The 20,628-nt window shown below is 45.6% G+C and overlaps 2 protein-coding genes across 2 annotated transcripts; one reads left to right on the top strand and one right to left on the bottom strand.

Moving 5' to 3' along the window:
• Positions 1 to 306: 306 nt before the first annotated feature.
• On the bottom strand, positions 307 to 9,430 carry LOC308580810 (putative zinc finger protein 75C). The gene is made up of 6 exons (XM_081183001.1): positions 9,255 to 9,430; positions 7,025 to 7,532; positions 6,753 to 6,834; positions 6,017 to 6,099; positions 3,769 to 3,895; positions 307 to 2,294 (listed from the first exon to the last, which is right to left on the bottom strand). The coding sequence occupies exons 2-6, from the start codon at positions 7,439 to 7,441 to the stop codon at positions 1,555 to 1,557; spliced, it is 1,449 nt and encodes a 482-aa protein (XP_081039127.1). The 5' UTR covers positions 7,442 to 7,532; positions 9,255 to 9,430; the 3' UTR covers positions 307 to 1,554.
• A 2,251-nt stretch (positions 9,431 to 11,681) lies between these two features.
• On the top strand, positions 11,682 to 19,774 carry LOC308580646 (uncharacterized protein). The gene is made up of 6 exons (XM_081182600.1): positions 11,682 to 11,813; positions 12,943 to 13,426; positions 13,609 to 13,690; positions 14,824 to 14,906; positions 15,621 to 15,747; positions 17,502 to 19,774. The coding sequence occupies exons 2-6, from the start codon at positions 13,028 to 13,030 to the stop codon at positions 18,563 to 18,565; spliced, it is 1,755 nt and encodes a 584-aa protein (XP_081038726.1). The 5' UTR covers positions 11,682 to 11,813; positions 12,943 to 13,027; the 3' UTR covers positions 18,566 to 19,774.
• Positions 19,775 to 20,628: the final 854 nt, after the last annotated feature.

The raw sequence follows: 20,628 nt of genomic DNA, 5'->3' as shown, positions 1-20,628 counted from the left end.
TTAAAAAGTGACAAAAAAGTTAGTTTTATAATCACGAGATTTGCGGCTCCCAGTTTTTTTTTCCCCCTTCGGAAACTGGTCCAAGTGGCTCTTTTTGTCTTAAAGGTTGCAGACCCCTGGCCTAGACAGCCTTTTAGCATAGAAGTCAAAGAAAGAGGGTGACAAAAGTCCTGAATGGCGTTTTGAGAACTTGCGGAAAGCAATTTTCTCCTCCCATTCATAGTCCTAGAAGCTCAGGCTATCCCATGAAACTGACTGGTGAGAGATTCAGGGCAGGTTTAAGGAAGTTATATCTTATAGGGCTTTATTCACCTGCTGCACAATCCCATCAATGGATAAAAACTACTCAGGGGAAACAAGAGTGTCCCTGTTGCAATTTTTTAGATAAATAATTACATAAAGATATGGACAGTTTCTAATTGCTCACTTCCTGCCTGAAGCATTTCCTTTCCCCATTCATAGCAGTGGGCTGTATCCAATGTTAATCCTGCCCAAAGTACAGCCACTGAACTTAATGAACACAACAACTTGGGTCTGTTAATTTCAGGGCGGTCCAACTTTTCATACCAAGGGGGCTGCAAGAATACTTCATCGCAGAACATATGGGCCACACAATGAATTAAATTTCCGTATCGTAAATTGAAGTGTTCACAATATAGTTAATATTATTTAATATACACAATTAATGAAATTAATGAAATATACAGTATATAAATAAATACACATATAGTATACTTAATATATTTAATTATTAAAACAAATTTAATACATAAACAGATGTAGGTGCTTTCGTTAACAACGCATGACACACACAATTTTTTTAAAAAGGCTTTAAGACCCCCCCCCCCGAATGTTGTTGGGGGCCACGAAGAAAAGCTGGACCACCTTGGTCTACTCTAAGCAAGATTAACACTGGATATGACCAATTTGCATGATGTCTCTCTATATGAATTCCCTGATGGGAAGAAGGGAAAAATTGGGATAGAAGCATTTTTATGGATTCACCCCATGTGATTTCTCTGATAAGTGAGCATCACTCTCCCAAGTGTTAATACAGTTTCCCCCTTTTAAATTCATTGATGGCAATGGATATTTGTGTTTCTTTGAAGCTCTTTCCAAACTCCAAGCACTGTAGACAGCATAAGAGTCTATTGGGGCAATGTCCCACCAAGTGAAATTTCAAGCAAAAGCCCTGTTTAGGGAAGTTTTTGATGTGTGACATTTTAATGTATTTTTAATCTCTGTTGGAAGCTGCCCAGAGTGGCTGGGGAAACCCAACCAGATGGGCAGGGTACAAATAAATTATTATTTTTATCATTATCATCATCATCATCATCATCATTTAACATCCCTTCCCACCCCTTCTCAAAACCTCACAATCGTCTGCCAGAATACATGTGCGAAGTCTTGAAGGTGCTGTTATTTTCTTTTTGTTGCCCTATTACAAAAAAAGAGTAGGATGGGCCACACTCCTGGCACTGATATGGATTCTTCCCGCTGTGAATACCTTGATGAAGATGGAAAATGGTGCATTTAATAAAACTCTTTTCACATTTACAAGCATTGATATTGTTTCTCCCCTGTATGGATTCTCTGGTGGGAAGTGAGACTTTCCTTCCAGCTGAAGGTCTTCCCACATTCCAAGCACTGGTAGGGTTTCTCCCCGCTGTGAATTCTTTGATGGCGGCGGAAATGTGTGCTTCTGTGGAAGCTCTTTCCACACTCCAAGCACTGGTAGGGTTTTTCCCCTGTATGAATCCTTTGATGGGAAGTGAGACTGTCCTTCCAGCTATAGCTCTTCCCACATTCCAGACACTGATATGGTCTCTCCCCGGTATGAATTCTTTGATGGGAAGTGAGACTTCTCTTGGTGGTGAAGCCAATCCCACATTCCAGACACTGGTAGGGTTTGTTGCCACTGTGAATTCTTTGATGGGCATGGAGGTTGGAGCTCTGACTGAAGCTCTTTCCACATTCTAAGCATTCGTATGGTCTCTCCCCTGTATGAATTCTTTGATGACGACAGAAATCTGTGCTTCTGTTAAAGCTCTTTCCACAATCCAAGCACTGATATCGCTTCTCTTCGGTATGAATTCTTTGATGGGAAGTGAGGTTTTTCTTCCAGCTGAAGTTCTTCCCACATTCCAAGCACTGATAAAGTTTCTCCTTGTTGTCAGTTCCTTGATGGGAACTCTGATAGATGCTCTCTCCACACTCCAGATATTCATGTGGCTTCTCTACTGTGTGGAGTTTGTCATGGTCTCCCTGATTCTTGGTTTCCAACTTGTCACCTTCTGCAATGACAACAAAAACTTATTAGAGATCCTTAGGAGGAAACGGAACCCCAAAATACTGAACAATGCCCAATAATGGTTGTGACGAAGGAAGAAATGAAGGGACTTTGATGAGAGGCAGATCTTACTACAGAATTAACTCCCAGCATTAACTGAGAGCTGGCTTGCTACAGACTGTTGAATCTGGCCTGTGTAATAATAATAATATAATAATAATTTATTATTTATACTCCGCCCATCTGTCTGGGTTTTCCCAGCCACTCTGGGCGGCTTCCAACTGAATATTAAAAACAGTACAGCTTCAAACATTAAAAACTTCCCTAAAGAGGGCTGCCTTCAGATGACTTTTAAAAGTAAAATAGTTGTTTATTGCTTTGACATCTGCTGGGAGGGCGTTCCACAGGGCAGGCACCACTACCGAGAAGGCCCTCTGCCTGGTTCCCTGTAACCTGGACACAGAATTAACCTGTGCCTCCATGGACAGCTGTGAGTCCAAAATGACTCCCAGGCTGTGCACCTGTTTCTTCAGGGGCACAGTTACCCCATTCAGGACCAGGGAATCCCCCACACTGGGTTCAGCTTAGTGTCAAAAATCATTGGGTCATCATTGACCAATCACTCTCCCTTTCAGTCTAGCCTACTTCACAAGGTTGATGTGCAGGTAAATGATACAGCCATGTCCATTCTCTTCAGAACTGTGAGGAGTAATAGAAAAGATGAAAATATGATAGAATGTAAAGGTTAGGCTTAGAAGTTCCATGGGCAATCCCTGACTTCTCTAGCTAAAGCAATGGTGGTGAACCTCTGGCACATGCGTCTGATGAGGGTCTGTGAGGTTGTTTTCTGCTAGACCTGCAACTTCTGGTGTGGGAAGGTAAAACGTTGCTGTAAATGAAGAACGAGGAGCTTAAAATACACTCCTGATTGCTCCTTGCTGGAGGGGCTCCCTCTCAGTAACCATCAGCTGACCGTCTCTGTCAGGATGCCCCACTGGGATCAGCAGCAATTGCCCATGAAAGGCAGGTAAGCCAAATAGCAAATTATAAAAAGGGGTGAGTAGGACTCTGGGTAGGAAGGACTCTTGAAGAGATATTTCCACAAAGGCAAAAGCGGCATATAGCTATGGGAATCTGAGATGAGTAAAAGCCCACCTCTTTTCTGAGATGGATTGCTGTTTGGGCCAATCATGAAATCCATCTCTGAAGTCAGTGGTTTCCTTTGGCCAACCAGAAAATTAACAAGGGGCTACGTCTACCCTGAACAACCCTGAAACTCACAGTTCAAAGGCCTGGGAAGTTCAGACCAGTCTGATAATTCTTTAGAAGGGCATAACTGGTGTATGAGTCCTGAGACAACACAGTAGATACTTGTCCAAATGCTGTATGTGGTGCCACTGAGCTGCATCTGATCATTCATCATAAAACAGACATACTGAATTTCACAGCAGATATTATCATCCAACGGGGAGCCATACCAAGAGACGCCACGATCACACAGTTCTCCTCCATGACACTGTTATGCAGCGTTCTCTGGTCAGGATTCAGCAGGGCCCACTCCTCATCCGTGAAGTATACAGCCACATCCTCAAAGAACACTGTACCCTAAAATTAAAAGAAATTATATCCTCCTGATAGACAGAATAAAAGCCTTCTACTACTATTTGCTGTCCAATATATTCTATCTATTAAGTGCTGTGCTGTCTTAATTGGGTTCTTTTATTTCCCATTTTAAAAGTGGGCATTTATATTTTAGTATCTGTGTATCTGGTGACAGCAGTCATGAAATCAAAAGACGCCTGCTTCTTGGGAGAAAAGCGATGACAAACCTAGACAGCATCTTAAAAAGCAGAGACATCACCTTGCCATCAAAGGTCCGTATAGTTAAAGCCATGGTTTTCCCAGTAGTGATGTATGGAAGTGAGAGCAGGACTGCAAGAAGATCAAACCTCTCCATTCTGAAGGAAATCTGCCCTGAGTGCTCACTGGAAGGACAGATCCTGAAGCTGAGGCTCCAAGACTTTGGCCACCTCATGAGAAGAGAAGACTCCCTGGAAAAGACCCTGATGTTGGGAAAGATGGAGGGCACAAGGAGAAGGGGATGACAGAGGACGAGATGGTGGGACAGTGTTCTCGAAGCTACAAACATGAGTCTGACCAAACTGCGGGAGGCAGTGGAAGACAGGAGGGCCTGGCGTACTCTGGCCCATGGGGTCACGAAGAGTCGGACACGACTAAACAACTAAACAAAAAAATCTGTGTAACTGGTTTTTACGCTGCTGATAAGTCTTGCTGGCACCTGTCTGTCTCGAGAGACAATGGAGTGTTCCTCCTGGGTTGAAGTCAAACCGCCACATTAGCAGCACCAAAGTGACCTCCCCGGGGCGCAAGCCTGAGCAGCGTGTCTGGAGGTCCTGGGCTGCCCGCATGACAAGACTCCGCTCTCGGCCTCACTGATGTGGTCCAAAGGAAAGCAGAGCAAGACGTTTGGCACCAGCTTGGTTTGCAGGAGTTGCCAAAAGGAGGCATGGAACTGCCGCCCAACCATCTTAGGGACTCCAACCCCCTGTTCTTACAGTGGCCAATGGGAAGTCTGCAAGCAAGGCCTAAGACACAACAGCACTCTGCCCACCTGTGATTTCCTGCAACTGGTTTTTGGAGGCATAATGTCTCTGACAGTGGAGGTAGAACACAGTCATTGTGGCTTGTAGCCACCGATAGCTTTATCCTCCATGGCCTTGTCTAATCAACTTTCAAAGTTATCCAAGTAGTGGAATGTGATTGGACAAAGGGCGGTGGCAATAAATTATCTCTACACTCCAGGTCCGGAAACAGAGTGCTGGAAGGGCTACATGCGTCAAATGGACATTCACACGTTCGGGAAAACAACAAAGGTGCTGATTGCAAGGAAACAACAAAGGCTAGCCATGAAAATGGATTAAAATTAATAGAAGGATGAGAAGGTGATTAAAGAAGAAGAATGAAGTAGCAACATAAGGAAGCAATGGACATATGTTTGTAACAGGAGCGGGAAACCTTTTTAAAAAATAATAATTTAAAAATGTATTAAATTTATTCAGTTTCATTTGATGCCCACAAGTCTTCCTAGTGTAATGAGAGAAGGAGAAACATTTGCCCACGCTGTGTAGAATTTTATACACTTATATTCTGATGAGTCAGTGCTTGACCTGACTTTTATTCTGCTTCATTGTGGAAAATATATTTTAAAAAATTAAAAATTGTCCAGTAGCATCTTAAAGACCAACTAAGTTTGTTCTTGGTATAAGCTTTCATGCACGCACATGAAAGCTTATACCAAGAACAAACTTAGTTGGCCTCTAAGGTGCTACTGGACAATTTTTAAATTTTAAAAATATATTTCAACTACGTCAGACCAACATGGCTACCTACCTGAATTGTGGAAAATATTCCCTCTGTGGCCTTTAAAATAAGCGTGGGACCATCTGGGGAGCTGAGACCAGGCTTCCTAGCTTCAGAGGATGCAACTGGCAGACATTAGACAATTGACCCCAGCGCAAAAGAATGCAAAATAAGGAAGAACCTAAAATTGATAGCTAGGCGACGTGGCTCCTTATTCTCAGGATTTAAACATTCATTGAGTAGCTTTGAAAGCAAAGTGGAAGAGAGAGAGAGATTGCTAAAGTCTGAAGGAGGGGGCAGGAGCACCCAGACTGCCCCCAGTCTCCTGGATGACCCTTCCCTTACCTGATCTTGTTCCACTGAAACTGCTACCCTTCCATTGCAATGAGGAGATGCCTGAGGTGATCTTGCTGAAATCATTCCTTCACCTGCAAGATATAAAAGGGGATAGAAGCCAGGAGCACACGCTTGTCTCCGAGATTCAGCAATGCATGCCTAACTACACACGGATCTTAAAGGTAAAGGTACCCCTGACCGTTAGGTCCAGTCACAGACGACTCTGGGGTTGCGCGCTCATCTCACTCTATAGGCCAAGGTAGCCAGCGTTTGTCCGCAGACAGCTTCTGGGTCATGTGGCCAGCATAACTAAGCCGCTGCTGGCAATCCAGAGCAGTGCACAGAAATGCCGTTTACCTTCCCGCCGGAGCGGTACCTATTTATCTACTTGCACTTTGACGTGCTTCCGAACTGCTAGGTGGGCAGGAGCTGGGACCAAGCAACGGGTCGGCAAGCCCCAGGCTCAAGGGTTTAGACCACAGCGCCACCCGCCACATAGATCTTCGAAGATACCTATTGAGTGTTTCTACTCATTTTATGTTATAGTGTGGAACACATCTCTCCCGCTTTGGTCGAAATGCTGGTCTCCATGTATAAATGATGAAATGTTGTAAATCAACACATTTCTCAGTGGTGGAAAAGGCTGGAAGACAACAATCTACTACTCCAAATGATTAAAGGGACCCGTGGATTTATTTCAACATCAACAGACCAGATTGAGATACAAATTAAGATCAATCCTCACCCAGTGGTCCCTGTCTGGTGTCCGATGGATCCCTCCCCACCTCTAGGAGGTCAGTGCCCTTTTTTGCATACGGATCCTGTATCTGAAACAGTAACGAGGATGGAAGACATCAAATGGGGAGAAGGATTCGAAAAGCCACGACAGGGGTAGGAACCAAAGAGTTGCTGAATATTCTTCTTTGGATGTTTCCCCCCCAAAAAAATTAAGATAATTTTTGGGACGCCCTCCCTCACATTCTGCGCCCCTTGGGATTATCTAGATGAAACTCTCACCTGCTGCTCCTTCTGCTTCTTGACCTCTGCTTGACTCAGGAGGAAACCTTCGGCCAGGGCCACCGCCTGGGAACTGGTCTCTGCTCCACATTCCCTCACCCAGCTCTCCATCTCCAGTGGAAGGACAGTCAAGAATTGCTCCAGGATCACCTGGTCTAGGATCTGAGTCTTGGTGTGCTGCTCCGGCTTCAGCCACTGACGACAAAGACGGTGGAGTTGACTCCAAACCTCTCGGGGCCCCTTGGCCTCCTGGTAGCAGAAAGCCCTGAACTGCTGACGCTGAACATCTGAGCTGAGGTTGTCTTCCTCACCCAGGATCTTCCGCACTGTTCTCTCCCAGAATCCCCTACTGCTCCCAATCTTGATGGCATCACGGCCTCTTCCTTTTTCAGGGCCTGCCGAGTTTTCCTCTTCCATCTATGCTCCAAGGAAGCCTCCAAGAGGTCTGAAGGAAGTCCTCTGTCTTCTGCCAATTTCAGTCTGCCCTAGTTAGAAGCGCTACAAAGGCCTATAAAGCCAAGACGTTGTTCTGTTATTAGACGCTACACTGTCAGGAGAGGAAAAATTGTTCCCTGAGCCAGCCTGGAGGGTTCTCGCTAGCAACCAGGCCAGATTATAGTGATGCAATAACCCTCCTTGACTGAAAGTTATGAAGCAAAATGTGCCGGCCACCTTTTACGCCAGCTTTCCTCAAACTACAGGCCACGGGACACTCCTGGGCCTCAGCACCCTTCCAGGTGGGCCTTGCAGCCTCAACACTCCCCAGCCTCACCCTTAGATATAAGCAAGGATGGCTGCTTCTCTCTGTTTCTCGGTGGTGTTGCAAAGGCAGGGGAGTCAGCCTGGTTCCTCACTACCCTTCCTTTCATTGCATTAAAGCAAAGAGTGAATTCAGAACTGTCATAACAAGTGAGTTGTTTTTGAACATCAGGCAAAAGTTAGGAATCACCCAGGGTCCCGAAGAGAGACTGTCCCCCAACACACCCCGATTTAGTACATCCTTTTCATCCTAGCAAGCTAAAGGCAGCTTTTTTGTAACATCTGAGATCACGAAAAGGTTGTTTTCTGCAAATCCTTCTACACAGTCATTGTGTGTGACTGAAAGTGCCCTGCGATTCCGTCCTGGCAGGTGTGAGCAATGGGGCTCTGAAGTGCCCCACCACCAATTGGCCAGAGAGGGGATTATTAAAGGGGATTATTTCCCTTTCATACAACAGGATGTGGGGCAGTCGTGAGAATTTCCTCCAGGGAGGAGCAAAGCATTGCTATGATTATTAAGTATTCAATTTATATCCCGCTCTTCCTTCCAAAGGGGTAAAACACTGAAAGGTGGGGGGAGGCTAGTTTGTCCCCCAAAATGTACACACACCACACACACACACACACACACACACACACACACACACCCTGCCTCAGGTTCTACAAATACTAGAAACTTTGTCTCTCTTTTAAAATGGGAATCTGGATTATGGTTCGTGGAGAAGGGAGGAATTTTCCCCTTACACACCCACTAAACAAATCCATTTGACCACGTTGGTTTGCTTTTAGTTGGTGGTCGCTGCGGCATTTGATTCCTTTGATTAAAAGACCGCTTGTAGTTTTAAGGAATGCTTTCCGTTCAGTCTCATGTTTGGGGGTTGCATGTCTGAATGGGCACATGCATGTCAGTCAGGAGGCTTGATATCTCCACTTGCTTTTTGGGGGGGGGGAGGGGTGCATTATAATTCTAATCAAATTGCAGTCAAATGCGCACTTCCATTGAGGTCAGCTCAGCGTGGTACTTTAAACACTTCCCACCGGTATGATTGACATCCTATGCTCTTTTAAAATCTGGGCTTTTGGGGGAGGGCGGGTTATTGGATTGCTGTTGTTTTTATTTTGATTATGCATTTTGCGGTTTTATATTTTGATTTTATTCTGTGAACCGCCCTGAGACCTGTGGATATAGGGCGGTATATGAATTCAATATAATAATAATAATAATAATAATAATAATAATAATAATAATAATAATAATAATAATAATTCCAAAGCGGCCACTTGACCCTGCAGAGAGGGAATACACCTGATCCCTGACTTGGGTGCTCTGGGGAGGGGGATCTCGGATGGACCAGCTGAGCAGGCTGGGTGCTCTGGGGGGATCTCGTATGGACCGCTGCAGCCCTGGGAATCCCCTTTACCCAAATGCATCAAATAGGGGCGTGGGGGGCGCGCGGAAATAAAGACTCACCAATCTAGAGGTGTCCACCGATGTAGCACTTGCGAGGCACAAAGGCCACTTTCGGACCCCGAAGGTGGGAAGCCAGGAAGGGGCACCGTGGGGAGCAATGTTTGTTCTGGCGTTCCCCCTCCCTCGCCCCCAAATCCCATTTCCCTTCCTCTCTAGGAAACCAGTTCCGGCCCATTTTAACCCTTAGAAAGCCAAGCGGCGAGAGGGGCTGCGCTTAGCTCAGTGATGCAGCTCCTGCAAAAGGAGTGCGGAAGCTCCAAGTTCAATCCGCGGCATTTCCACGTGGCAAGTGATGGGGAAGAGATCCAGGGAGAGAGAGAGATGGCCAGGCTGCAACGTCAGGTATCTTAATTTGGGTATAACTGTAAACTGATTATTATTATAATTATTGCTGTTATTATTATTGTTATTGGTTTTATTGATTTATTGGTTTGTTGCTTGTATAGGAGATGCTTGGTGTTTTGTTGTGTTTTATATGTTGTAACCCACCCAGAGTGGCTGGGGAAACCCAGCCAGTTGGGCAGGATATAAATCACTGTAAAAGTTGTTGTTGTTGTTGTTGGGCGGGATATAAATTAAAAGTTGTTGTTCTGCGACTCTCAAAGGAGGAATCAGGCCCTGAACTCGAGAGTGTTTCGTTCTGGGGCTGCATACATGTCAAAGACACTGCAAAAGGATCCTGGGGAACTGTGGTTTGTGAAGGGTGCTGGGAACTGTAGCTCCGAGGGGTACACTACAGTTCCCAGGATTTGCACATGCGCTTTAAACATATGGCGTGTGCGTTGCTCCAGAGCTTCTGATTTCTTGATCCAAAGGACTCTGTAACTGATCAGCTTCAGTGGTGCCCTATGATCGTAGAATTGTGGAGTTGGAAGGGACCCCGGGGGTCATCTAGTCCAACCCCACGCATTGCAGAAATGATCTTTACATTTGGCTGTTTACTTCCAATTTAGGGGCTCCCCATTCCAGCGCAGGAACCCTGGTCTGCCAGTCTCCTCTTTGAGAAGCAGCGTGGGTGGCGCTGTGGGTAAAACCTCAGCGCCTAGGACTTGCCGATCGCATGGTCGGCAGTTCGAATCCCTGCGGCGGGGTGAGCTCCCATCGTTCGGTCCCAGCTCCTGCCCACCTAGCAGTTCGAAAGCACCATTAAGTGCAAGTAGATAAATAGGTACCGCTTTATAGCGGGAAGGTAAACGGCGTTTCCGTGTGCTGCTCTGGTGCCGGTTCGCCGGAGCAGCTTCGTCACGCTGGGCACGTGACCCGGAAGTGTCTGCGGACAGCACTGGCTCCCAGCCTCTAGAGTGAGATGAGCGCACAACCCTAGAGTCGGACACCGACTGGCCCGTACGGGCAGGGGTACCTTTACCTTTAACACCAGTAACACCTCCTGCCAACCTAGCAGTTCAAAAGCACATCAAAGTGCAAGTAGATAAATAGGTACCGCTCTGGCGGGAAGGTAAACAGCGTTTCCGTGTGCTGCTCTGGTTCGCCAGAAGCGGCTTAGTCATGCTGGCCACATGACCCGGAAGCTATACGCTGGCTCCCTCGGTCAGTGAAGTGAGATGAGCGCTGAAACCTCGCCAATAAAGAAACATGAGCGCCACAACCCCCGGGTCGACCGCGACTGGACCTAATGGTCAGGGGTCCTTTTATCTTAACACCAGTAATACTGCCACTCTCCTGGAAGCGATGCTTCATCACTTCAGGAACGTGTAAAAAAGATATCCATTCCCTCTCGGGCCTGAAGGGGGTGACAGCAGGAAGGTAATAATAATAATAATAATAATAATAATAATAATAATAATAATCATCATCATCATCATCATCATCATCATCATCAGTGGCGTAGCGTGGGGGTGCAGGGGGGCCGGCCGCACCGGGCGCAACATCTGGGGGTTAGGGAGCGCAAATCCACGGGTTAGGGGGCGCAAATTACTTGCCTTGCCCCGGGTGCTGACAACCCACGCTACGCCACTGATAATAATAATAATAATAATAATAATAATAATAATAATAATAATAATAATAATAGAAGAAGAAGAAGAAACACACACATATACAGAGGGCAAACCAAGGTTTAATGTGCTGAGATAAGACAATAGGCACACAAACACAAACCACAGTTCCTCGTGTTTCTTCTGCCGGGGTTAAATGTGCTTTGGATGTATTTGGAGTGCACGGAGAGATGCAGAAGGAGCTGATCCTGCTGCCTGGCGATCTCTCTTCCCCTAGAAGTTTTCCCCATAACTTGTCACCTTAAAAAACATCAACAATGTCCAGCATTGAACCCGGGGGGCTTCTGCCTGCAAAGAGCAGCTGCCCTGCCTCTTGAGTTACAGGCAGCCCCTCTCGCCTTTTTGGCTTTGTAAGGGTTAAAGCGAACCGAACTGGATTCCTAGAGAGGAAGGGGACCAGGAGGGAGGAGGGGAGGAGTGCGGAGTCCTCCAGGAGAGAAAGCCCTTCCCTCCAAAGCCCCTTCCTGCTTGGCTTTTCCCTGGGGGGAGGAACGTGGTCTTTGTCTCTCCCAGCGCTGCACTGGGGCGACCCTTCTGGGAGCCGGTGAGTTGTTGTTCCCCCTTTATTTTGTGCATTTGGGCGAAGGGGAGTCCCAGGGCTGCAGGAAGGAGAGGGTGCAAAGGGGACCTGATCATCCAAGATGCTCCCCCCCCCCCAAACAGGGAGGGCAGCCTTTTTCTCTCCCTGTGTGCAAAGGCAGGAGATGCGTTTTGAAATATTGCAGGGAGGGGAGGATTTAAAGTTGATCTCGGTGCAAGTGTATCTCCAGTTGAATTTTAATTAGAATTAACATCCCCTCCCCATTAATCAGGCAGTGGCTTCACCGAGGGTTCTGGAGACACCATTCAGACGTGCAATTCCTGTGAGACAGATAGGATGATTTGAGACCGAATACAAAGCACTGCTCGGAACTATTGGAGGGCTAATAATCAGAGGACTCAAATGCAGGAGAGAGTCTGACTGAAAGTAAACATACCTTTGCAATGTTTATTGGAGACCCAGTCAGATGGGTGGGGTACAAATAATAAAATCATTGTTATTTTTAATGGGAGAGAAGTAATGGGTTCCCACAGATTCCCAGCTATATTTTTGTTGTTTAAAGGAGTGCTGTAACAAAAGCCTGGGAAGAAATCATCTCCTCACCCTCTGTGCTTCAATTGCTCCAATCCCACTTTTGCAGCAAAATACAGAACACCGACCAATTTGCCAGCCTTGAAAAATAGTAGCAAAACTGCCTTTTTTCTGTATGTTTGAGAAATGCTGGTTTAGACGGTGGCCTGCGTATTTTGTTTTGTAGCTTTCCTTTTGGGAGAGCTAGAGACTCCTGCTGCACCGCTATAATCTGGCCCTGGGTTCTAGCGAAACTCATCCAGGCTTGCTCAGGGAATATTTTCCCTTTCCTGACAGTGTAGCAATAACACAACAGTGTCTTTGTTTTGTACAGATGGGTAGCCGTGTTGGTCTGCCATAGTTCAAATAAAAAAATTCCTTCCTGTAGCACCTTAAAGACCAACTAAGTTAGTTCTTGGTATAAGCTTTCGTGTGCATGCACACTTCTTCAGATACACAGTGTATCTGAAGAAGTGTGCATGCACACGAAAGCTTATACCAAGAACTAACTTAGTTGGTCTTTAAGGTGCTACAGGAAGGAATTTTTTTATTTGTTTTGTAGGCATCACATCTAATTAGGACAGAATGAAATAGACCTAAGACAAAGGAATTCTTTTGGACCTCTTAGAAGCTACCTTGGAGCAGAGATGGAAGAGCAAAACTCAGCTGGCCCTGAAGCCGGAAGAGGCCACAGTACCATCAAGCCTGGGAGCTCTGGAGTATTCTGGAAGGTCCTGGGTGAGGATACCCTCAGTTCAGATGTGCAGCGGCAGCAGTTCAGACATTTCTGCTACCACGGAGCCAAAGGACCTCGAGAGGTTTGCAACCAACTCCACCATCTTTGCCGCCAGTGGCTGAAGCCAGAGCAACACACAAAGAATCAGATGCTTGACCTGGTCATCCTGGAGCAGTTCCTGGCTGTCCTCCCCCCGGAGATGCAGAGCTGGGTAAGGGAGTGTGGGGCAGAGACCAGCTCCCAGGCGGTGGCCCTGGCTGAAGGTTTCCTCCTGAGCCAGGCAGAGGACAGGAAGCGGGAACAGCAACAGGTGAGAGTGTTTCACTGTGATGGTTCCCAAGGCATTCAGAATGTGAGGGAGGGTATCTCAAAATTCTCTGCTACTATCCCAACATTTTTTTTGGGGGGGGGGAGCATCCAATGAAGGTTGTCCAACAACCTCTGTCCTTCCTCCTCCTCAATCCCTGTTTTGACTCCTTATTACTGTTTCAGGGTCAGGATCTGCTTGCAAAAATGGACACTGATTTCCCTGAGATGGAGATGATTCCGTTGGACAGCAGACAGAGGCCACTAGGTAAGGGTGGTTGGGATGTATCTCAGTTTGGTCTCCCTCTGCTGCGTGTGAAATAAATTTCCGGGTTCTTTTAATCTTTGGCGGCAGACAAGACATCCCTGCAGCCTTTTTCACTGCTCCCAATTTCCCTTAGGTGCTTTTACACAACTGATACACAGAATGGGTATAAACACATGTACCGTATTTTTCTCTCTATAACACGCAGATTTTTTCTCCCAAAAAGGAAGGGGAAATGTCTGTGCGTGTTATTGAGCGAATGTGTGGTCCCTGGAGCCGAATGGCGTGAGTGGAGGCAAAAAATCAGGCAAAAATCTAATCGCGTCTCGGAGAAGGGAAACCTGAAAAGAGGAAGCGGCTGCTTTCCTGCATTCTGCCTCAGGGTCTTACTGCCCACTCTCCTCTGTTTCCTTGCTGTGTTTGCTCAAATGGAACAAAGAGCAGGCAAATCCCCTCCCCTCCAGGCAAGCAGAGGGGAAAGCAGAGCGCCCTTCCTTCTAATTCCTCTCCCTGCTCCTCTCAGGCAGCCAGAAAACATGCAGGTGGGAGAGAGGGAGAGAGAGAGGGCTGGCTTGGGTGGGGGGGGGACTTTTGCCTTTCTTTCCTCCCTCCTGTTAAATTCCTCTCCTGCATTCTTATGCTCCTTGTCCCTTCTGTGTTTTTCTTCCCTCCCCACTTAAAATGCAGTTACAAAGCATGGATCCTCAGGATCTCTGCATTGGGTCACCCCAAATTCACCATCAGATCACATAGCATGTCCATGGCTATAGCCTGCCCCCCAAAAATCACGCACCCACTGTTGCTTGGTGCTGCAATGGTGCAAAAACATGGTTACAGAGCATGGATCCACATGGATCCTCAGGATCTTTGCATTGGGTCACCCCAAATTCGCCATCAGATCACATGTCTGTGGCCACAGCATGAAGCACAAAAATGATACATCCACTGTTTCATTCAGAATTCCCCCCCCCCTGTTTTCCTCCTCTAAAAACGATGTGCGTGTTACGGTCAGGTGCGTGTTATAGAGCGAAAAATATGGTATTTATAAAGACTCATTTGTAGATAAATGTTTTATCACATAACCTCTGAAACAAGGAAGTGCTCCTGGCTCCCCACCACATTTTCCCCCCTCACAGGTGACTGGATGATGCTCGCAGGACCTCCTCAGCCATCTCCTCTTGACAGTGGAGGGGAAGCAGCTTCTGTGGCACTGGAACAGGTAGGGGTGGCAAGTCAGTGGGGGAAAAGAGGCTGGGGGCTTCCATCATATCTCTGTCCCCTCCTCACCTCCCTGGGCCTGAATGAATCTCTCTTTCACTTTGCTTCTGGGAAGCCTGTCCTCAATAAAGTCTTTGAAGGCCACTCAGGGAAGGTTTCAACCCAAAGAAGAATGATCAGCCCCCTCAACTTAACTAGGCCTTTGGATGGAGCTAGAACAGCGGTGTCCAAACTTTTTCCAAAGAGGGCCAGATTTGATGAAGTGAAGGGCCATGAGGGCCGACCAAAGTTGTTGACCATACCTTGGTTCCCGAATGGCTTAGTTGGTGAACAAATTGGCTCCTGAATGCCACAAACCCAGAAGTAAGTGTTCTGGTTTGAGAACGTTTTTTGGAAGCCCAGAGTCCGACGTGGCTTCCGCTTGAGTGCAGCCAATCGGAAGCTGCACCTTGGTTTTCGAACGGTTTTGGGAGTCGAACAGACTTCCGGAACGGATTAAGTTCGAGAACCAAGGTACCACTGTATTTATAAATTCAAAAAATGCTTAATACTAAGGTAGATTTTCAAGAAGCTAACAAAGAAGAAAAGGCAGTTGCACAAAGATAAAGCACCCATCATTGAAATACACAATTGCCATTAAAACCTTAAAGTAAACACCCATAATTAAAAAGTGCCAAAAATGGTCCAATCGGGAAAGGCTTCTTTTTTCTTGTAGAGTCCAGCATCCTTCGAGGATGTGGCTGTGCATTTCACAGATGAGGAATGGGCACTGTTGGATCCTGACCAGAGAGCTCTGCATACAGAAGTCATGGAGGAGACCTGTGGGATCTTTGCCTCTCTTGGTAAGGCTCCCAGTGGCTTGATAGTATCTGTTGTGAGTTATCAGTTGTTATCCATGATCAATTGCTGATAAAGGTGATGAATCCCTATATTCTGATGTGGTTCAACGGTGTCACCTGCAACATCAGGGATTCTTTTTTAATATATAAATAATGTTTATTAGTTTTCAATTACAAAAAATCCAATATATGCCACATTGTATCAATGCCAAATTACAATTGCAGTTCAAATATAATTAAACAGCCAATTACACATACATATTATTTATGACTTCCCGTGTGTTAGATTTCAGGGTGCAGTACTTTTGTTTACATTCTGCTTCTGAAGGGTTATTTAGTCCAATTCCATTCATTCTTAATCAAAGTCTCTTATCCACAGCTACAATGTTTTAAACTTCCATTCATATTGAAACATTAATAATTTATATCTCTGCAATAAAAGTTCTGTAATCTTTCTATTTCCTGTGCATGAGGTTTGTTTTATATTTATATTAATTTATTTTGTTTTGCCCATATTGTTTCTTCATTCTATTTAGTCTCCGTCCTGCACAGCTCAGCTACTTCCGGTCTTTCTCTCTCCCTTTGTCTCAAAAACATGAGGTTGTAATTGCCATACACCATCTTTATTTCATTCCAGGAACAGAGACAGTCTGGTGCCCTGCCAAAGCACCGGCAAACCCCCATTTTCTCTCTTTCCTTTAATCATACGCAGTAATGATCTGGTGTTCCGCCAAGCCTTGGCAAGTCTTCAAAGACCCCTCTGAGGTAGCAATGCAGTGAGAAATAAATCCTTTCGAATGATTTGAATCCATATCCATTTTCACACACAGTTCAATTTTCACTGTCATCCATACATAAACTCCCATTTTCTTTGATCTTTTCCTGCCTTCCGTTATTTTTTTAGTAGTCACGGGGTGGGTTTGCCAAATCATTTATGTATACAGAAGGGGTAAAGCCTCCCCCCCCCCCGCACATACCGTCTTTTACAACGAAGGATTTTTCTATTTCCAGTTCAAATATTTACGTCTTTGGAGCCATTTCCTTTTAGCAGATAGTAATCTTGTCCTATCCATCCAAGCACATGTCTGTAAATTAGTCTGAATTTTACTCTAATAGACAGAAGAGCCTCTGCATCTTGATGGCTGCATCAGAGGATTACTGATAGGCGAAGTGCTTTTTCCACCCAGCATCTCCCTGCTCCCACATTCCATATAGGAGCAAAAGTCAGATATCAAGACGATCTGCAAGTGAAGCTCACTTCCCCTGGGCCCTGGGGGGAGCTTACAAGGACAATTATCCTCAAATCATCCTTGTTTATCCGTCGCAAACAATCTCCACTAATGTGGGAGCGGCAGCCATTAAGGCAAATCAGCACCGGAAGTGAGAACACCAGAGATTCTAACCCTGTTCTAGGACCTTTCCTGTTTGTGATACCATACAGACAAGATTTAGGATTAAGAAGTGTGACACATGTTTTTAAATACATTGCATGTTAATATATCATAAGCATAAATGTCTCCAACAAAGATTAATTAGCTAGGTTGCCATATACTCAAGTTGGTGCTAGTGCTTCCCCTAATTAGATTTGAGAACTTACTAAAACCTTACAAAATGCATATCATTTGGTAGTGTAAGATGTGCCCCCCCAATCTAAATCCCTTCAGTTTTTCCTTAGATATCAAACGTTAATTGCATTTTTTATAATGTGAGGCTCCATTTATTACTAAGGCTCTAATCAGTTTCTGTCTTCATTTCAGACGGTGGAGAATTGGAAAGCAGAAATAAGAGAAACTGCTACGAAATCTATACAGTGGGGGAGCCATATAAATATTGGGAGTGTGGAGAGAGCTTCAGTCAGAGCTCCCTTCAAATAATTCATACAGGGGAGAAACAATTTCCGTGCTTGGAATGTGGAAAGAACTTCATTCGGAGCGATCATCTCACTTCCCATCAAAGAATTCACACAGGTGAGAGACCATATCAATGTCTGGAATGTGGAAAAAGCTTCAGGTTGAAACATAATCTCACTTCCCACCAAAGAATTCATACAGGGAGGAAACCATATCAGTGCTTGGAGTGTGGGGAGAGCTTCCGCTGGAAGAGAAGTCTCACTTCCCATCAAGGAATTCATACAGGTGAGAAACCATATGAATGTTTAGAATGTGGAAAGAGCTTCAGTCGGAGACACCATCTCACTTCCCACCAAATGATTCACAGTGGGGAGAAGCCCTATCAGTGCTTGGAATGTGGGAAATGCTTCAGCCAGAGTTCACATCTCACGACCCATCAAATCATTCACAGCAAGGAGAAACCATTTCACTGCTTGGAATGTGGAAAGAACTTCAGTCGGAGCAGCCATCTCATCCTCCATCAAATGATTCATACAGGAGAAAAACCATATCAGTGCTTGGAATGTGGAAAGAGCTTCCGCTGGAAGGAAAGCCTCACTTCCCATCAAAGAATTCACACCGGGGAGAAGCCATATCAGTGCTTGGAATGCGGAAAGTGCTTCAGTCGGAGCAGCAGTCTCTGTTACCATCAAAGAATTCACACAGGGGAGAAGCCATATCAGTGTTTGGAGTGTGGGAAGAATTTCAGTCAGACCTCCCATCTGTATTCCCATCAAAGGATTCACACAGAGGAGAAACAATTTCAGTGCTTGGAATGTGGTAAAACCTTCAACTTTAAGAAAAACCTCACTTCCCATCAAAGAACTCACACAGGGCAGAAACAATATAAATGCTTGGAATGTGGAAAGTGCTTCAAAGACAGTGAGAATCTCAGTTCCCATCAAAAAAGTCATACAGGGGAGAAACCATAAAATCAGTGACAACTGAGGGTCACTGGTGCGGCTTGGCTACTTAGAGGTCACAGTGGCGCCACTAAGCTGTTTTCCCCATTCTTCCTTGCAAAGTTACTTAAGCATTGCAGTTGAACAAATACTGTGCATCTAACAAACTGGAAACTGGTCCTGAAGGACTGGTCTCTGCCATCCCTGCTGATTCACTGCTAGGACAAAAGTTGTATTGCCTCCACCTGTACTGTTTCTCTGCCTGTTGCTTTCCTCTGCAAAGAAAGAGTGGACATGTAAAGATTTCAGTTGTATAAATGCTCAGCAGCTAACTAAAGTATTTTACCTTGGTTCAGAATCGCTGTCAGAATTCCTGGAGTTGGTTCATGCCACGATAGTATTGATGTATGTACATTGATAGGTAGTCTACATGTGAAGGGGACGCGGGTGGCGCTGTGGGTTAAACCACAGAGCCCAGGACTTGCCGATCAGAAGGTCGGCGATTCGAATCCCCGCGACGGGGTGAGCTCCTGTTGCTCCGTCCCTGCTCCTGCCAACCTAGCAGTTTGAAAGCACGTCAAAGTGCAAGTAGATAAATAGGGACCGCTCCGGCAGGAAGGTAAACGGCGTTTCCGTGCGCTTCTCTGGTTTGCCAGAAGCGACTTAGTCATGCTGGCCACATGACCCAGAAGCTGTACCCCAGCTCCCTCGGCCTATAAAGCGAGGTGAGCGCCGCAACCCCAGAGTCAGTCACGACTGGACATAATGGTCAGGGGTCCCTTTACCTTTAATACATGTGAAGAGATTTCAAAACTGTGTGTGAAAGGATATTGTTAGGAGACCAGTAATATAAAGCAGACATGATGCCTCCAGTTCTGATAACGCAGGCATGCTTTTAGTCCAGTGGACTCTGTTGGGGTAGCTGGGCATAGGAAGGGGTTCCTCCGCGAATATCAAACACAAGGTGATCACAAGTGCAAGGTCAAATGAACCAGTTACGGTGGTAACAGCTTGGAGGCCTCACTATATCTGTGATTAATGTATGTCAACTCATTCAGTTGTACAGTGGTGTTGTGTCTTGGTTAGTTGGTGTTTGTTAGAGCAACAGTGATACCTTGTCTCTATATATACTTGTATCTGAAAAGCCTACAAACTGGAACTTACTTTTCCGTGCTTAAATTGGCCCAGAGCTGTTTGCTGGACCTATTAATTTTACAACATTAAAAGATTTGGACCTTACTCTGCTTCTGTGTGGTGAGTGGTGCCTCAAGTAAGATCCACACTTCCACATCAGATTCCCAACAGCCTCCTCTCTGTGGGTTCCCCAGCTGCTACTGTTCTTCTGACCGAATAAAAGCTGTCTTAAAAAATTGGAGTGGTTAATTGGAGTAAAATCCACTTCAGATTGGCATATCTCTGCACATTGGCAGCCATCCCATTACTTGAACTATTGTTTAAAGGGACATACTAGACTACTGTACTTGGAAACTTGGGGGCTGCTGTTCCTCTTCAGTAGGCACTAGAGAAGGAAGCATCTTATTGATTCTATTAAAAACATCAGAAGCCCTTCTTCTTGCGCCTACCCCATGAGAGGTCCAGATGGTGACAACATAAGAATGGGCATTTTATGTGGTGGTTCCCAGTTTGTGGAATGCTCTTCCCAAGGAGGATTGCTTGGTGCCTTTTAGGCTTGCCATATGTCCTCTTTTTCCAAGACACGTCCTCTTTTTCATGGGTATGTAAAATGAGAGTCGTCATAGAGATCTACAGTTAAAAGCAGAAGTCGGCAAATGTGTCCTCTTTCTTGCTCTTGAAAATACAGTGGTGCCTCGCAAGACGAAAAGAATCCGTTCTGTGATTCTCTTCGTCTTGCGGTTTTTTCGTCTTGCAAAGCAAGCCCATTGACGGATTAGCGTATTAGCGGCTTTTAGCGGCTTATCTGCTGATCGGATCAGCGGCTTAGCGGCTTAGAAAAAGGGGGGGGGAGGAAAAAAAACCAGCAGGAACTCGCAAGACATTGTCGTCTTGTGAAGCAAGCCCATAGGAAATTTGTTTTGCGAAGCACCTCCAAAATGGAAAACCCTTTCGTCTAG

This window comes from Podarcis bocagei (genome assembly GCF_964188305.1).
Source record: "Podarcis bocagei genome assembly, chromosome: 2".
Taxonomy (NCBI): Eukaryota; Metazoa; Chordata; class Lepidosauria; order Squamata; family Lacertidae; genus Podarcis; species Podarcis bocagei.
The sequence above is the reverse complement of the archived record's forward strand: the minus strand, read 5'-3'. Positions and strand labels throughout refer to the sequence as shown.

Bases quoted from the DNA above. Each gene is read 5' to 3' on its own strand.
- LOC308580646 (XM_081182600.1), top strand. From the start codon at position 13,028: ATGGAAGAGCAAAACTCAGCTGGCCCTGAAGCCGGAAGAGGCCACAGT. The intron at 13,691-14,823 runs GTAAGGGTGGTT...CCCCCCTCACAG, and splicing joins CAGCAGACAGAGGCCACTAG to GTGACTGGATGATGCTCGCA. The intron at 15,748-17,501 runs GTAAGGCTCCCA...TCTTCATTTCAG, and splicing joins TGGGATCTTTGCCTCTCTTG to ACGGTGGAGAATTGGAAAGC.
- LOC308580810 (XM_081183001.1), bottom strand. From the start codon at position 7,441: ATGGAAGAGGAAAACTCGGCAGGCCCTGAAAAAGGAAGAGGCCGTGAT. The intron at 6,100-6,752 runs GTGAGGATTGAT...TATATCTTGCAG, and splicing joins CACCAGACAGGGACCACTGG to GTGAAGGAATGATTTCAGCA. The intron at 2,295-3,768 runs GTATGGCTCCCC...TTGTCATTGCAG, and splicing joins TGTGATCGTGGCGTCTCTTG to AAGGTGACAAGTTGGAAACC.